The sequence below is a fragment of the Bufo gargarizans genome, chromosome 6, assembly GCF_014858855.1.
Source record: "Bufo gargarizans isolate SCDJY-AF-19 chromosome 6, ASM1485885v1, whole genome shotgun sequence".
NCBI lineage: Eukaryota > Metazoa > Chordata > Amphibia > Anura > Bufonidae > Bufo > Bufo gargarizans.
Genome location: NC_058085.1, coordinates 358,055,081 through 358,073,626, shown reverse-complemented (window position 1 = coordinate 358,073,626; position 18,546 = coordinate 358,055,081). Strand labels below are relative to the sequence as shown.

At 44.6% G+C, this 18,546-nt stretch overlaps 1 protein-coding gene across 1 annotated transcript in view; it reads right to left on the bottom strand.

Annotated features, from left to right (window-relative positions):
* The window catches only part of LOC122940809, a 44,220-nt gene that overhangs the window by 4,630 nt on the left and 21,044 nt on the right, over positions 1 to 18,546 (bottom strand). Inside the window, exons 2-9 of the mRNA XM_044297580.1 lie at positions 13,961 to 14,036; positions 9,652 to 9,783; positions 9,196 to 9,319; positions 8,129 to 8,189; positions 7,206 to 7,252; positions 7,027 to 7,102; positions 4,489 to 4,575; positions 1,140 to 2,747 (exon numbers count right to left, since the gene is read on the bottom strand). Coding sequence (XP_044153515.1) covers positions 1,140 to 2,747; positions 4,489 to 4,575; positions 7,027 to 7,102; positions 7,206 to 7,252; positions 8,129 to 8,189; positions 9,196 to 9,319; positions 9,652 to 9,783; positions 13,961 to 14,036 — 2,211 coding nt within the window. The remainder of the gene's footprint in view (positions 1 to 1,139; positions 2,748 to 4,488; positions 4,576 to 7,026; positions 7,103 to 7,205; positions 7,253 to 8,128; positions 8,190 to 9,195; positions 9,320 to 9,651; positions 9,784 to 13,960; positions 14,037 to 18,546) is intronic.

Genomic DNA, 18,546 nt, shown 5'->3' with positions numbered 1-18,546 from the left:
TTGTAATGCGTTTTGCACGCGCAAGAGAAAAATCGGCATGTTTGGTACCCAAACTCGAACTTCTTCACAGAAGTTTGGGTTAGGGTTAGGTCACGGTGTTGTGTAGATTGTATTATTTCCCTTATAACATAGTTATAGGGGAAAATAGCATTCTTAAAAGAGAATGCTTAGTACAATAGGGCTGGAGGGGTTAAAAAAAAAAAAAAAAAAAAATTTAACTCACCTTAATTCACTTGTTCGCGCAGCCCGGCTTCTCTTCTGTCTTCATCTGTGCTGTGCAGTAGGAATAGGACCTTTGATGACGTCACTGTGCTAATCACATGATCCATCACCATGGTGATGGATCATGTGACGGACCATGTGATGAGCACAGTGACGTCACCACAGGTCTTTTTCCTGTGCACAGCAAAGATGAAGACAGAAGAGAAGCCGGGCTGCGTGAACAAGTGGATTAAGGCGAGTTAAAAAATTTTTTTTTAACCCCACCAGCCCTATTGTACTATGCATTCTGTTAAGAATGCTAATATTTTCCCTTATAACCATGTTATAAGGGAAAATAATAATGATCGGGTCCCGATCGTCTCCTAGCAACCGTGCGTGAAAATCGCACCGCATCCGCACTTACTTGCGGATGCTTGCGATTTTCACGCAGCCCTATTCACTTTTTATGGGGCCTGCGTTGCGTGAAAAACGCACAATATAGAGCATGCAGCGATTTTCACGCAACGCACAAGTGATGCGTGAAAATCACTGCTCATGTGCACAGCCTCATAGAAGTGAATGGGTCCGGATTCAGTGCGGGTGCAATGCGTTCACCTCACACATTGCACCCGCGCGGAAATCTCGCCCGTGTGAAAGGGGCCTAAATGGAAGACAGCAAGGAGGCTGTCTTACAGTTAGACTGGCGCTGGATGCGCCAAAGCTATGGAGAGACTGGCGCCTCTTCATAACACCGGCCGATCCACCACCAGCACAGGGCCTTTATTAAGACCGACATCTAAAACGCTGGTCTTAATAAATGTGCCCATTTAATGTATATAATATTATTAGTAGTGGTGAGAGCTGGCAAACACAAATATTGTAGGAGACATGTACAATCACAATTAATACTATGGTTTTATAGCAATAACTAGGTTTACCTTGGGTCACTCATGAAGTCTCTTGGTTTGTTCATTGGAAAGTCATCTTCCTGTGGGTACATCCCTTCATTCACAGAGCCCTCCATAGCTCGAGCATCTCTCGGGTGCATTTGCTCATTCATGGACCCCTGCACGGTGCGTACATCCCTCTGGTACATTCTCGCATTCATGAGCCCCTCCATGGGTCGCGTGTCTCTTATGGGCATACGTTCATTCATGGCACCCTCTCTTGAATGCATTTGATTATTCATGGCACCCTCTCTTGAATGCATTTGATTATTCATGGTCCCTTCCATTCCTCGATCAATCCTTGGCTGCATTCTCGCATTCATGGGTCCCTCCATGGATCTTGGATCTCGGGGATTCAACATTTCATTTATTGGACGATTTAAGGCTCTTGAACCCCCTGTGGGTATTCTATCATTCAGAGAATTTTCCAAAGCCTGCCCATCCCTGGGATTCAACCTTTCATTTAAAATTCTTGCAACTCTGGTCTGCAGCCGTTCATTTGTCGAAGGCTCTACTTGTTGTGCTTCCCTAGGATACATCCTATTATGATTCATTGGGCCTTCTGTGAACTGTGCATCCCTGGACTGCATCCTTTCACTCATGGGCCGTACGTTTTGTAGCTGCATCCGCTCATCCATTAAATTTCTAGTACCCTGAGTATCTCTTTGGGGGAGTCTTTCATTTGCAGACCCATCCATATATCTTGGATCTCTTGAGTACATTCTTTCAAGATTAGGGCCTTCCATTTCTCGTCTGTTCCTCGGGGGCATCATTTCATTCACAGGCTCACCGAGAAGTTGTGAGTTCCTGGCATTAATTCTTTCGCTCATGGGACCTTCTAGGGTCCTTGCGTTTCTTGGTTGCATCCGTTCATTAAAAGGACCTTTAGAAGTATCGGTCCTCATTTCCCGCTCTCTAGGATCAAACCTCATCTCTCGCTCTGGGGCCAATTTTTCACTTTCCATGCTTTGAAACTCCTGGCGACGCAATCTCGCTCTAAAATCTAAATCACTGATCAAAGAGCGCATTATACGTTCTGCTTCTGTGCTGCCATATCCAGCACTGTTCATTTTCCCTGGTGGGAGTGATGGTACGTTATAAGAGGAAGGCTCGTTATAGTCCTGATAGCCTTGTACTGGGCTTTGTTGCTCTCTCGTTCTATCCCCATAACCCATCTGCTCCTGTGGCATTCCGCGAGGCCTAGGCACGTCTCTAGGTCCATAATTATCTCGAACATCCATAAGGGGTCTTGGTTCAGAACCATGAAAGTCTTGCCTGTTGTCTACCCCCGGGTTAAATCTGCCATCTGCATTAAAGTCAACTGGTCTTCGGAGCCTTTCATTCACACGTTCTTGCATATTAGAAGGAAATTCTTGTTTACGAAGATCAACGTCGTCACTCATATCCCTCAGTGGTAGCCCTCTCCCTCTAAATTCAGCCCTCGAGTTGAACAAATTCCTGCCGTCCTCTTGATATTCATCTGACCTAGCTCTCATAAGTGGTAATGGCCTTCGATCACGAGCATCAAAATCTGCATGTTCGTTTCCTGGAATAAGTTCAAGTAGCGGCCTGATAGCCTCATCTCGGACGCCTCGCTCCCTGCAAGAAGTAGCACATTAAAACATATAGGCAAGCATCCCATACATCACTAGATTTTCTCTTAATCCAATGCAGCCATTAGAATCAGTCACCCCGATTCTGGATTATCAGCCACAGTAACACATGAGTTGTACTGCATATAAGGAGCCCAGATCCCCATTTCATTTTCCTACTGCCCCCCTTTACCCCGCAGTCAGTGCTAAAAGCGGTACTGAAATGCACAGTGCAAACTGCTTTGCCAACATAAACGAGAGGACTCCAGTGCGCATGCACAGCAGTCCTCACAATATATTTGCCATAATAAAGAGGTTGGCTTACAAGCAGCATTTATCACCTACCTGCAAGATATGTGATAAATATATGTTTGCTAAAGGTCCAACTGCTGGGACGCACAGAGTCTTGTGTGCATAAAGCGGTAGCGGGCAGGCGTGTTCACATGATTTTGATGCAGAAAGTTGGGCAACTAAAAATCTGTTCCATTCATCTGAATGAGATTGCTTTGGCGGCAACACGTGAATTTTTGCAAGCTCTTATGCAAACGAATGGGACTGCCAAAGACATTTCTGCAACTAAATTTGTGTGAGCAGCACACACAAACTAATGGGGCTTTATAAAGAGACAATAATAGACAGGAGCTAACCAAAAACCTATAGCATTAATATAACAAAGGCACACACTGCCAGCCAAATAGAAAATAACAAAAAAAAGCATTTCTAATATCAGGTAGACACATTGTATACATTGTGTCACCATGTCACCTTTATCTTGCCCTCGATCACTTCATGGCACTTTGCGTGAAGCCCTTTGTATGATGTTAGTAATTGTGTAAAGCTTAGGTATCTATATTTTATAGAGGTTTCTATTATAAGAACCCCTGGATACAGGAATTAATATTTAGATATGTTTGCATTTGTTGATAGATTAATTATTTTTTTATAGTCCATTCAATGCCTTTTGTGATGCTGCAGAGATATTATGGTATATGTGTCTGCCTGATATTATAACTGCATTTTTATATTTTTCTAATAAAGATGAATTGCTATATTCTATTAGGCTGGCAGTGTGTGACTTTATATTATAGTGGAGTATAAAGCAGGCCATAAATATTAGCTCTATATCAGAATAAAGGTGGATGTACACCCAATTGTTGTGCAGATTATTAGGGATGAAGTTTGTGCAAACGCTCATTCCCGATAATCTGTCTGTGTAAAGGTGCCGCCAAACACCCGACGAACAAGCTAAATGCTCAAAATGGGACGAAACTATTGTTTGTGAGGACACCTCAAAAGTCATTTCTGGGCAGCAGATTGTGATGTCTAAACAGCGATCTGCTGCCCAGGAACAATGAATCTGTATGAGGACGAGTGGTAGCAGCAGCCGTAACCCATCCGCATACAGTGGGGGGAATTGCTGCATGTAATTCAGCTCTTCACATCCACTGACGAGCAGGCAGCGTTCCTTCCCCACAATGTCCTGCTTCATCGGGCTGTGTAAATAGACCTTCACTCACCAATTTCGGTGGGACTGGCCGACCATCTTATTAGTATAGGGGGAAATGAATTCTAAATGGTAAGGGTGGGGGGGGAAGCCACTACTCAACAGCCTGGTGCAGCCGACATAAATGTAAAATGTATGGCCAGCTTTAGTATAAATAATGCTTCTAATTGTTTGGAAAATGATCCCTTAATAAATGAAACCTACTCTAAGGTGACACCTTTTAGCAAAGGCTGTAGACGCTCACCTGGACAGAGTATCTGGAGCATAATAGGTTCCAGTATCCCAGGCTCTTGTTTCTTCAGTGGTTGGAGGCGAGTCTATACCAACATTACTAATAGAAGAAATGAGAAAACGAATATTATTACAAACACCATAAAATACTACAAATAAAAACTAAATAGTTTGGCCATTAATGGTTCATTTTTGACGAGCTATGGTTCATTTTTGTATCACATTCCAATGACCCATAACTCGTAGCCTTATTTTGCTAAAAAAACAGGTTTTACTAAGATGTCACTCAAAGAAATAAGGTGCCCAAGGGGATGTCAAGGGATGCAAGATGCCGGCCGCACCCACCGCCGTTCGTGCCCAGCGCCGCCTTTCCAGACTTCTGCACCCCCTCCTAATCCTCTGTGCCGCCTCTCGCTCTCCCTCCCTCCCTCCTCCTGCTGCTGCTGCAAGATCTTGCGCATGCGCACAGGGCTCTGCCTGATGCGCCCGTGCGGACTTCTCGATTTGGCTTCTTAAAGCCAAGTGCGCATGCGTCGGCACTTCGCTCAACCCAGGTATGACCTGCACTCTGGCGCCAGCCTCTCAGAGCCCTGTGCGCACGCGCGAGATTTTACAGCAGAAGGAGGGGGGAGGGAGGGAGAGCGAGAGGCGGCACAGAGGATTAGGAGGCGGTGCAGAAGTCTGGAAAGGCGGCGCTGGGCACGAACGGCGGTGGGTGCGGCCGGCACCTTGCATCCCTTGACATCCCCTTGGGCACCTTATTTCTTTGAGTGACAGGTTAGTAAAACCTGTTTTTTAGCAAAATAAGGCTACGGATCACATTTAGAAGCCCACATTAGGAATCCTGATGAGGCCCTGAACATCAGCATATGTTTAGCTGACAGGGGTAAAACCTGGTGACAGAATCCCTTTAACACCCGATTAAAAAAAATATATTTTAAAAAATTTACTCTACGGGTTACACTGCACTCCAAATTGACAGTATTTTTTGTTTTCTTAATGTTTAATAAAGCCTAGAGCAGGGGTCAGCATCCTTCGGCACTCCAGCTGTGGTGAAACTACGACTCCCAGCATGCGCAGTTGCTTGGCTGTTCTCAGAACTCCCAAAAAAGTGAATGGAGCATGCTGGGAGTTGTAGTTTCACAACAGCTGGGAGGTTGCTGATCCATGCTCTAGAGGTTGTTATAAATGCAGCAATAATATATTTAAGTGGTGGTGAACCTATGACATGAGTGTCACAAAGGCACTCAGAGCCCTCTCTGTGGGCACCCGCACCCTGGAAAAAGTCTATGGTGTACCGACATGCCTTAGACATTTCCTGCCATTCATTAGCGCAGGGCACAGTATGGACAGAACAGGCAGGGCATTGAATGCAAACAGGCTATTATAGCTAAATGATAAAGTACAAGGAAGATATACTATATTGGACTGTAGTATTCAGGTTAAATTACCGGGTTGGCACTTTGCAATAAATAAGTGGGTTTTTGGGTTGCAGTTTGGGCACTCGGCCTCTAAATTAGGTCACCATCACTGCTATATATGTATAGTTCCTCTATGTTTTAGTATTTCTGCACAATAAAACAGGTCTTATGGGGGGGAAAAAAAACAAAAAACTTGTATAGCTGAAAGTCCAAGAACCACTAGCATTTTCTTTCGCCCATCGACGTAGTCATATGGTATGTATATTTTTATTAGTACCATTTTGGACTACATATACTTTAACTATACTTTTGTTCTGAGTGGGGGAGAGGGTACAAATAAAATGTAAAAAAAAATAAAAAAATATTCTGTATAATTATATTAATTTATTGTATCGGATGTTATGATTATAATGTTTAAGGCAAACCAGGTTTAAAAAAAATAATAATTTTATTATAAATTTTAAATAAAATTTTATTAAAAATATTATTTAACTTTTCTTTAACAACTAGGGAACTTGCAGGCAACCTATTGGGTTATGCCTTATGGGCAGATACCAGACCCCGGCTGCCGTATTAACTGTTCAGCGCCCCACAATCACATCATGGCGATTTCCATCATGAACCGTAGCCACAAGGTGCCAACAGAGCCTCAAATGACAAATGTCACCATACTCTTTGTCCAACAGGGGTGTGTGAGCCTGACATTGTACAATCTGTGCTGGACTTGTCAGACGGTGTAGTGGCACACCCTAGTAAAAAGGGCAACGGCAACACCCAGTCGTAAACTTATTAGGAATTACAATACTCATATATAGGTGTATTCTCCTATGCAAAAAAAAATAAAGACACCTTACATGGCTTTGGATATATGAATAATTTAAACACCTCACATAAGGATCCTTATGTCATGTCTTGTCTTTCATACAAATGGGACTAGAGAGACGGTTTTCTTCCTTGTTGCACACGCTTTCCCCAATGAGCATTGCCTGTAGGACTCCCTATACCACCTGGATCTCTGCAAGGAGAACCAGTACCAAGAAATCTATATGGCACCAAAAGATTCTGGACGGGGCCCTGAATTAGAAGCTAGAAAAACACACCATATGAGAACATAGCTGAATGTTCAATACCTTCGAGGAGGTCCTTTCACAATATCCTCAATGTAGACTGTTCCTTCGATTGGGTGACCTCGAGCCTGACCAAAAGCTTCCGAAGAATAGAAAATATATATATTTAATATAAATAAATAAATAAAAAATCAGTGCATAAATAGATACATACATGCACACAGATAGATCTGTAGACTTACCAGATAGTGCATTCATTGGCCTCCATCCATCAACATCAATAAGGTACCTAATTGTAACCAGGGAGAAATAGTGTTGAGATAGGAGGTAAAGGTGGCCATACACTTTAGATGAATGTCACCCAAACTGGCAAATTGAATGTGTACAGGGAGTCCTGACTCTCCCACAGATGGGAGAAAGAAGAATCAGGTATGTTTGAGGTTTCTGGCACACTAGGCCGAACCAAGACTGCAGGTCTATGGAGAAATGTTGTGGAGGTCAAGTGGGGCAGTTGTAGGTCGAACGAGGATTCAGCCATCTAAAATGTATAGCCATCGTAAACGCCCACATACAAATTACAGTATTATAAGCAGGACCAGCTGACAGTAGGATATGTATGGGTGGCCTCCTGACTCTCCTCCGATAATGTTGGAGAGGAATGTATCAGGAGATTTGAATTTCCGTGCCCGATCCTTTAGTTCTTTGGTATAAAGATGCAGACAGGTGTCTGGCAGTGGCTTTCTCCTCTCTTCTCACTGAAAACACAAACTAAGGCTAGCTCCACACTAGCATTAAAACCATCTGGCAGAGAAACACCCACACATCATAACCGTAGCGGGCCGGAGCACCGCCAGGCCCCTTAGACTATAATGGGACCTGGTGGGAAACAGACCCGTTTCCTGCGTTAGTGCCGGCCTTCAACCACACAAAAAACGGTGCATGCACCAATTTTTGACCAGTTTAATCCCGACAGTAATGACGGAAACAGGCTGTGCCGCAACAGCTTGCCGGATGGTTTTAACGCTAGTGTGAAACTAGCCTGAGGATGTACGTGCGTGGAGGACTTGGGAGAGACAGCGGTCAGTGAAACAATGGTTTTCTGGCACCTACTAAAGGTGTATGGGAACATTAAACTGGAAGGTGACAGGCAGTGCATTGACCTTACCTGCATATAAGATATCCAGTCCTATTGATTCCGGTTGTACAGTGAACACCAATGAGTTTATCTAGTGGGGAGAAAAAAAAAAAAAAAAAGTGTAATATTGGTGATAGAATAGATAAGAAGTTGTGCATTTATATTCCTTGCAGGCACCCGCTGAGCAACTTTTACAACTTTCCACCAATCATAAACCTTCTGATTTACACAATGCATCTAGATGGCCTTCAGCAGTTAAAATACCGGTGAATGCAGCACAAAGCCGGCATTCATGCTGGACACTTGATGGATCCTATTATAATGAATAGGGATCGGGGGGGGGGGGGGGCAGCACTGACGGTAATTCCGGTAATCTGCTCTTCTGCCAGAACAGACTACACGATTTAGCAAACCCAAATGTGGAGGTAGCCCAATTGATTCGAATTCCCTAATGAATAATTCCAGAAACTAGTTTTCATGGTGTCTCACCTTACAGATGCTACATCCCCTTCTTAGCAGCACTCTCGCTCTTAAAATAGCTGAAATCAATAGGAGCCTACAGGAGCATGAGGCGCGCAGCATCCATTACAGTCACAGGTCAGATGACAGCTCGGCAGGGCGGCAAATTAACCCCCTGACAGGCCAGAAACTGGAGCGACTTTAACAACCACATTTCATAGAGATAGTTGCAGAATATTCTAAAATGTCAGCAGCAGCTACAGATCAACTATGATAAGGAAAAACCAGAAATGTGCGTCGCCACATGAGCCCATTAAAAGGGGCTGCCCGCAAAGGCAATCCATGTCAACATATAGGGCGACTGCCACTCTATGAGCCAGAACAGTGCGTAGCTCTGCACGAGCGGCTCTCATTACGGTGGAATCAAGCGGTCTTTATAATAAATGGAGGACTAACCCTGGCACCCGACTGGCAGTCATGTAATACTACATTTGTCCCGCCGCAGCCAGAATCCACCACCTGCTTGGGGTTACGCAAGCGGATCCTGGGGCGATCAAAAGAGCATCCTAGCACCTGCATTTTGAAATGGATTTTCTCAGAAGTTTCCTGATGCAGCTTTGGAGCCCAAAAATTCTTACCATTTTCAGAATTAGCCACCAAAAACTTCCATACGACTCTCTTGAACTGGTGAATGGTGGCGTCATCTGGGATCTTCAGTCCTGCTGTGTGCAGTTTCACATACTGTATACCTTTTGGCAAATCCTTTACGGAAAGTGAACATACATTAGTATCATTGATCGGTTTGGTAAAGGGTTTATCTAAAGGATAGGGGATAAGTTTCTGATCAGTGTGGATCCAACCACAAAGACTCCCCCCCTTACCCTTGCTGATCATGAGAAAGGGCCCCCTGCTCCATCTGAACGGGGCGGCAGACATGCATGCCTGTCCACCGCTCCATTAAACTGTATGCTGGAGACACCCGAGTACAAGTGCTCAGCTATCTCTGGCAGCTTCATAGAGGGGAAGTTTCCAATTTTATTGCAACTGTTTAAAGGGTTAAACCATGTGCCACTGACAGAAATCATTCCTCTTACCTTAGTGGTGTAGTAACGTTCAGTGTTAGTCAGGTCTATGATAAGTCCCAGTTCTTCATTTTGGGTGCGGATTGCAGTAATTAAATCTTTAGGGGTGAACTTCTGGTTCTCTGTTACACGCTGATTAGTGACCTGTAAGGAAGATGCATGACACATATAACTTCTACCCACCATAGGATGAAAGTGCATCGACTTAAAGACATTGGGCGCCATTTACCTAAACCTGGCATTGCACACCCTAGTCTTAGTATAATCTCCACTGGAGTAGGATGTGCATCTCATCAGCAAACTAAGCTGCAAAAAACAGTGTCAGGCAGCTGCTGCCAAGGCCAATAAGATAATGGGTTGCATCAGAAGGGGCATAGATGCCAGAGATGAGAACATAGTCCTACCACTTTACAAATCGCTAGTCAGACCACACATGGAGTACTGTGTACAGTTCTGGGCTCCTGTGAACAAGGCAGATATAGCAGAGCTGGAGAGGGTTCAGAGGAGGGCAACTAAAGTAATAACTGGAATGGGGCAACTACAGGACCCAGAAAGATTATCAAAATTTGGGTTATTCACTTAAGAAAAAAAAGACGACTAAAGGGGAGATCTAATTACTATGTATAAATACATCAGTGGTCAGTACAGAGATCTCTCCCATCATCTATTTATTCCCAGGACTGTGACTGTGACGAGGGGACATCCTCTGCGTCTGGAGGAAAGAAGGTTTGTACACAAACATAGAAGAGGATTCTTTACAGTAAGAGCAGTGAGACTATGGAACTCTCTGCCTGAGGAGGTGGTGATGGTGAGTACAATAAAGGAATTCAAGAGGGGCCTGGATGTATTTCTGGAGGGTAATTATATTACAGGCTATAGCTACTAGAGAGGGGTCGTTGATCCAGGGAGTTATTCTGATTGCCTGATTGGAGTCGGGAAGGAATTTTTTATTCCCCTAAAGTGGGGAAAATTGGCTTCTACCTCACATTTTTTTTTTGCCTTCCTCTGGATCAACTTGCAGGATGACAGGCCGAACTGATGTCTTTTTTCGGCCTTATGTTACTATGTACCAAGGAATTTATCACGCCCTCCACTCCAAAATTCTGGCTTCAAAAAGTCAGCAGTAATATATAAAAGGATTTGCAGCTCGAGGGGCGCTTCTAAAACGTTTATTAACCCTTTCAAGATTGGGTGATATATATATATTTTTTCGCTTTCATTTTTTTTACTCCCAGCCTTCCCAAACCTATAACATTTTTTTAAAGACTCCCGAGTATAGGGGCTGCTGCACACTGCATCCGGCAATCCCGTTCCTCGCTGTGGGGAGCTGGAGCATGGCCCGGAATCTCAAGGCATCTGAGGGGTAAAATCTAAGTGATAGACCTTATTGTCAGGAGCGGGCATAATTTTTAAATGCCCAACCGCCAAGGTACATTTACATTGGGCATTTGGGAAGGGGTTAAAACACAGAAGCTAAAAACAAATGTGGGGGTACGACGCGTTTCGTCAGCAGACTGCCACCCCTACATTGTTTTATAAAAAAAAAAATTTAGTCTGTTTTAATAAACATTTTAGAAGCACTCCTCTAGCTGCATTTTTCATCCTCTTATATCACTTTGTGCAGGACCTCTCGGAGGTTCTTAGTGCAGGGGGAGCTGCTGTGATCCCTAGGACTCCCGGTAAGTTGACACTAGCTTGGGTTATCGCCAATGCTCGTCAGTTTACAAATGAGGTGCGGCCCTCGTTTGTTTTTTTTTGTTTTTTTTTAAAGTCCTAACATAGGGCTTACTTTATAATTTTGGTACCGTTTTTTTGTGCATCATATTTGCTAGGCATGAGCAAATCGACTTCGGAAAAAAACATTTCCCAAACTCGGGTTCGGTTCCAACTGGTACCTTGGAACCGAACCTGAGTTTAGGAAATGGATTTTTACAGTAGAAATCAATTTATGAAATTACCTGAAGTCTCACGAGACTTTGCGAAGTATGAACTTCGGCTCATCGGAGCCAATACATTGTAATACTGTCCGGAGCGCTCGCTCTGTACAGTATTGAAAAAAGTTTTATGTGAATCGACTTTGGATGTTTTATCCGAAGTCGATTTGCACATGCCTAATATTTGCATTCAGGAAAAGTTGCAGCATCTTCTATATTGTGTGTTTTTCACGCAGCCATGGCTCTTTAGAAGTGAATGGGGCTTGCGTGGAAAACGAAAGGCATCCGGATGCGATGTGTTTTTCACTGACGGCTGCTAGGAGATGCTGAGTGTTATTCCTCAGTTTTTCTTCACGTGTGAAAACATGCAATCCAGACAGAAAAAGCCATCAGTATTTTCCACAACAGAACGATGACACAATCCGTATCTCTTGTGTGAGAGAGGCCTAAGGCCCTTTTCACACGAGCGAGTTTACCACGCGGGTGCAATGCGTGATGCGAACGCATTGCGCCCGCACTGAATCCTGACCCATTCCTTTCAATGTGTCTGTGTACACGAGTGTTGTTTTTCACGCATCACTTGTGCGTTGCGTGAAAAATCGCAGCATGTTCTATATTCTGCATTTTTCACAAAGCCCTGGCTCCACAGAAATGAATGGGGCTGTGTGAATAACGCATTGCATCCGCAAAAAAGTGCGGATGCAATGTGTTTTTCACTGATGGTTGCTAGCAGATGTTGTTTGTAAACCTTCAGGTTTTTTTTCACGCGCATGAAAAACACATCAAAACGCATTGCACTCGAGCGGAAAAAACAACAACTGAACGCAATTGCAGACAAAACTGACTGAACTTGCTTTGCAAAATGGTGCGAGTTTCACTGAATGCACCCTGAATGCATCCGGACCTAATCCGTCACGCTTGTGTGAAAGGGGCCTTAAGAGTTTGAAACCAAGCCATATTCATTGGCCATCAGCTGAACAAAGTCAGAGGGAAATAAGCTCTGCCATAAGCAAGTGTGGACTGGGAACTTAAAGTGGTCCTGGAAAAAAACTAAAATGGCCCTAATGTTTTAGGTGGGTCCAAACTGACAGAAGACCGGACAACAGAAGTAGATGGGGCAGCAATACCACAGTGAAGCACAGAATACCCTCCCAAAGACCCAAATACCACAGAATACCCTCCCAAAGACCCAAATACCACAGTGCAAAATAAAATACCTTCCCAGAAGCTTGTCTCTCTGTGGTGGCCACATTCTGTCTTCCTCCAATTAAGATATGAGCAGGGGACTTAGGGCCCTTTCACACTTGCGTTCTTTTGTTCCGGCATAGAGTTCCGTCGTCGGGGCTCTATGCCGGAACAATCCTGATCAGGATTATCCTAATGCATTCTGAATGGAGAGAAATCCGTTCAGGATGCATCAGGATGTCTTCCGTTCCGGAACGGAACGTTTTTTGGCCGGAGAAAATACCGGAGCATGCAGTACTTTTTGCTCCGGCCAAAAATCCTGAAGACTTGCCGCAAGACCGGATCCGGAATTAATGCCCATTGAAAGGCATTGATCCGGATCCGGCCTTAAGCTAAACGTCGTTTCGGCGCATTGCCGGATCCGACGTTTAGCTTTTTCTCAATGGTTACCATGGCTGCCGGGACGCTAAAGTCCTGGCAGCCATGGTAAAGTGTAGCGGGGAGCGGGGGAGCAGTATACTTACCTTCCGTGCGGCTCCCGGGGCGCTCCAGAGTGACGTCAAGGCGCCCCAGGCGCATGGATGACGTGATCGCATGTACACGTCATCCATGCGCCTGGGGCGCTCTGACGTCATTCTGGAGCGCCCCGGGAGACGCACGGACTGTAAGTATGCCGCTCCCCGCTCCTACTATGGCAACCAGGACTTTAATAGAGTCCTGGCTGTCATAGTAACACTGAAAGCATTTTGAAGACGGATCCGTCTTCAAATGCTTTCTGTACACTTGCGTTTTTCCGGATCCGGCGTGTACCTCCGGCAAGTGGAGGACACGCCGGATCCGGACAACGCAAGTGTGAAAGGGCCCTTAGGTCGGCGAGATGAAGGCCACAGCACCAAGCCAGCTAATAATGACCCTTATAGTGCCCCCAGTACTATGTACCTACCCAGCTGCCCATAGCAACCAATCAGATTGATTCTTTCATGTCCCGAAGGAGCTCTGAAAAAACGAAAGGTAGAATCTGATTGGTTGCTATGGGCAGCTAAGCCAGTTTTCCTTTGCACCACCCTCAGATTTCGCCAGCTTTCCCGCAGTGGTCGTTTGCCGTTATCTTATATTCTGCCCTGCAGTTACCAAAATAACTATTCCAGAAAATGCACTGACCATGGCGTTCTGCATGCGCTCATGTGTCCACTTGTTCTTACCCCTTTCAGCGGTACTTTGAAGGCAATAAATCGAGACCCCGGCACCCGCTGACCAATTGCTGTCAAATTGCGCCACCTGCAGAAGAAAAACTGTGAATTTAGTACTGCAACTTTATATCGCTTGCACTTTCTTAACTAAGTTAACCTAACAAATGACTCCTATTTCTTCTATAGCAGCTATATAAAGGAACATTGAAGCCAAATTGTATAAAACCGCGCTATACCTGGTGCAGAAACATGAACGGCGGTACATGACACAGGGACTCAAAGGGCAGCAAAGACTTCATAAACATCTCTGGCCCTGGCCTGGGCACGGCACAGTGTAAGGCCTTATGCACACGACCATTTCCATCCAACGGTGGTTGTATCAGCACCTAGCTATCATATCAATGTGCGGAAGTGGCTGAGCTTACCCGGAAGCAACTCTGATTGAATATACTGCATAAGGGCTCATGCACACGACCGTATGTATTTTTGCGGTCCACAAAAAAAAAAATACAGCTGATGTCCGTGTGCATTCTGTATTTTGCGGAACGGAACAGCCGGCCCCTAATAGAACAGTCCTATCCTTGTCCGTTATGCGGACAATAATAGGACAAGAGCCATTTTTTTGTGGAGCAGAAATGTGGACATACAGAAACGGAATGAACACGGAGTAACTTGCGATTGAAATGAATGGTTCCGCAAAAAAAAAAAAAAAAGACCTGATAGGGAAAGAAAATACGTTTGTGTGCATGAGCCCTTAGGCTATGTTCGCAAGACCACATTTGTGTTCCGCGTCTGTGCTGCCTTTTTTGCTGTTCGGACACCTTACCCATTCATTTCTATGGGCTCCACAAAGAACAATTATAGCACACGGTTGTCACGGTGTGCTTTCCGCAAGTTTTAGAACATGTCCCCTATTTGGTAGCAAAATGCAGTCCGTGGCCTCAGATGTCAATGGGTCTGCAAAGATCACAGATGGCACACGGAAGCAACACAGCCGCATTATATGGACTTGCAGAACGAAAGCGGACACAACGGAAAGACTGCAGAATTAAATATGGACCCAAGGATCTGCGATTTGCAGAACACAAAACGGCAACGGTCACCATAATATAGCCTTAAATGAAGACTATGGCATTGTCATCACTGGGAAGAAGACTGAGCACAAGCCGACGTATGTGCAACCGCTATCAGGCTACGTTCACATCTAGTGGATTTTCCATCCAGGTTTGCAGGTGGAAAATCTGCAGCACATTACAGTAGCAGCAAAGAGGATGGTACCTTAAGAAATCTCGGACACGTGCAGCAGAAGAAATCTGCTCAGACTGCTGTGCGGATTTATAATCTGCAACATGTCAATCCTTTTCACTAAGGAGTTCAATGGATAGGGTGAAATCCGCAGCAAATTCACACGTAGGACATAAAAATTCTAATTTACAGCAAGGAGTAGATTCAAAAAAAGAGGTTACAAAGAAAGAACTGGTAGGATCCCATTCTGTCACCACAAAAAACTAAATCAAAATCTTGTGCCAAAAACCGCTTGTGTGATTCCAGTCCAAGGCTGTTTTTATGGACTCAGCTGCTCATACATTGGGAGAAAGAAGCCAAACATGTCAAGGTCTACTATACCTGTGATTTTCTAGTCAAACCGGTTAGATGCCCCAGGGAGAATGTTATTAAAGGATAACGGTCGTATATATATTTTTTCCCTTTTTGCTAGTTTATTAGAGCTAGGCATGTATACCCGAGTTAGGCTAGTTTCACACTAGCGGCGAGGAACTGCCGCTAGTGCACGCGGTCCCTGGACTACCACTCCGGCCCCATTGACTATAATGGGGGCTGGCCGGAGTTCCAGAGGCAGCACGGCAAACATGCCGAGAGGCGGTCGGTATAAAACAATACGACAGACTATATACAGACTAATCCCTTAGTCTGTCAAAAGATCTGTAATTACCTTATAATAACAGCTTTCATTAATGTCCTCTGTCCCTTTCCACTGCTCCCTTAAAAGACCGTTGCTAGGGCTTAGCTGTCTCCGGCTAAGAAGACAGGAAGACGGAGGGGCGGTCCTTCACACTGCATGCCTGGATTAGGCTTCAGAGTGAGGAGGCGTGTCTCTCAGTAATCCAATCTGATTGGCTGGCAGGGAGCTGCCGGCTACATCAAGTGTGTATGGAAAGTGAGGGAAAGCAGTTTTGGCCTCAGAGAACTGGCAGAGGAGGCAGCCATACACAGCCGTAACTAAGGGAAAAACTCAAGGAAAACAGTGGTATGTGAAGAAACTAAAGATTGCTTTATGCATAATGCTGCTGCAGCAGGAACATATGCTAAAATAGATTTTTGATGAAAACATGACTTACATTTTAACATCCCCTTATGACTTAGTTCAAGGAGGGAGAGAGAGAGAAAGAGAGAGAGAGAAAGAGAGAGAAAGAGAGAGAAAGAGAGAGAGAGAAAGAGAGAGAGAGAAAGAGAGAGAGAGAGAAAGAGAGAGAGAGAAAGAGAGAGAGAGAGAGAGAAAGAGAGAGAGAGAAAGAGAGAGAGAGAAAGAGAGAGAGAAAGAGAGAGAGAAAGAGAGAGAGAAGAGAGAGAGAGAGAGAGAAAGAGAGAGAGAGAAAGAGAGAGAGAGAAAGAGAGAAAGAGAGAGAGAGAAAGAGAGAAAGAGAGAAAGAGAGAAAGAGAAAGAGAGAGAGAAAGAGAGAGAGAAAGAGAGAGAGAAAGAGAGAGAGAAAGAGAGAGAGAAAGAGAGAGAGAAAGAGAGAGAGAAAGAGAGAGAAAGAGAGAAAGAGAGAGAGAAAGAGAGAGAGAAAGAGAGAAAGAGAGAGAGAAAGAGAGAGAGAAAGAGAGAAAGAGAGAGAAAGAGAGAAAGAGAGAAAGAGAGAAAGAGAGAAAGAGAAAGAGAGAAAAGAGAGAAAAGAGAGAGAAAGAGAGAAAAGAGAGAGAAAAGAGAGAGAGAAAAAGAGAGAAAAGAGAGAGAAAGAGAGAGAAAGAGAGAGAAAGAGAGAGAAAGAGAGAGAAAAGAGAGAAAAAAGAGAGAGAAAGAGAGAAAGAAAGAAAGAAAGAAAGAAAGAAAGAAAGAAAAGAAAGAAAAGAAAGAAAGAAAGAAAGAAAGAAAAAAGAAGAAAAAAGAAAGAAAAAGAAAGAAAGAAAGAAAGAAAGAAAGAAAGAAAGAAAGAGAGAGAAAAAGACTACTAAGGCCCTTCACCCAGGAAGACAATTCCTGTGTATTTTGGCTAACACCTTATAGGCACAATATTGAGGTCCATGGCAGGATATAGGCGCCAGGCTATACTAATCGTAGCTGCAGTTAAACTTAATGTACTGGTGACAGACTCCCTTTACAGGGCTTCTGTCATCAGGAACAGCGGTATTATACTGGCTGACTTTAGACTGCTAAGGTCAGCTGAATCTTTATTCTATGTGTCTCCTTTTTTGACAAAAACTTTTATTTTATGCAGATGAGCCTCTAGTGTTGCCCCTACTACTATCGGCTCTGTTCTCCCTCCTCCAGCCAGGACCTCATCATACCGATTGATAGGGCCTGGCAGTGTTCACGTCATCCTGCGCCTGATAAATCGTGCAGTTCAATGTGGCAAAAGGAAAAGTGGCCGCCAACAGCGGACTGTCATACTGCTCCTGCACAGCATACATCACAGTACACAGCAGTCTCCTTCTCTTCAGAGCAATGCTGCCTTTGTCATCTTCCAGGTGTACTGTGACGTATGCGGCGCACGCACATTCTTTACCATGCCTGCACCGCATACGGAATGGCACAGCGCAGGCACACAATTTAAGGGTCCATTCACACGTCCGTAGCCGGCCGGGTGTATTGCGGATCCGCAATACACTACGGACGTGTGAATGGACCCTAACCCAGAGTCACGGCCAGCCAGGGTGATGAGACAGGGCCGAGCAGTGTTCAATCAGCATGATGAGGGTGCGGTGAGAGGAGGGAGAATGGAGCCTCTAAGGCTGAGTTCACACGGGCGAGTATTCCGCACGGGTGCAATGCGGGAGGTGAATCTGGACCCATTCATTTCTATGGGGCTGTGCACATGAGCAGTGATTTTTTCACGTATCACTTATGCGTTGCGTGAAAATCGAAGCATGCTCTATATTGTGCGTCTATCACGCAACGCAACGCAGGCCCCATAGAAGTGAATGGGGCTGCGTGAAAATCGCAAGCAAGTGCGGATGCGGTGCGATTTTCACGCTAGGAGACGATCGGGATGGAGAACCGATCATTATTATTTTCCCTTATAACATGGTTATAAGGGAAAATAATAGCAATCTTAATACAGAATGCATAGTACAATAGCGCTGGAGGGGTTAAAAATAAATAAAAAATTATTTAACTCACCTTATTCCACTTGCTCGCGCAGCATCTCTTCTGTCTTCTTTTTTGCTGTGTACAGGAAAAGGACCTGTGGTGACGTCACTCCGGTCATCACATGGTCCGTCACATTATCTTTTACCATGGTGATGGATCATGTGATGACCGGAGTGACGTCACCACAGGTCCTGTTCCTGCACACAGCAAAAAAGAAGACAGAAGAGATGCCAGCTGTGCAAGCAAGTGGATTAAGGGGAGTTAAATAATT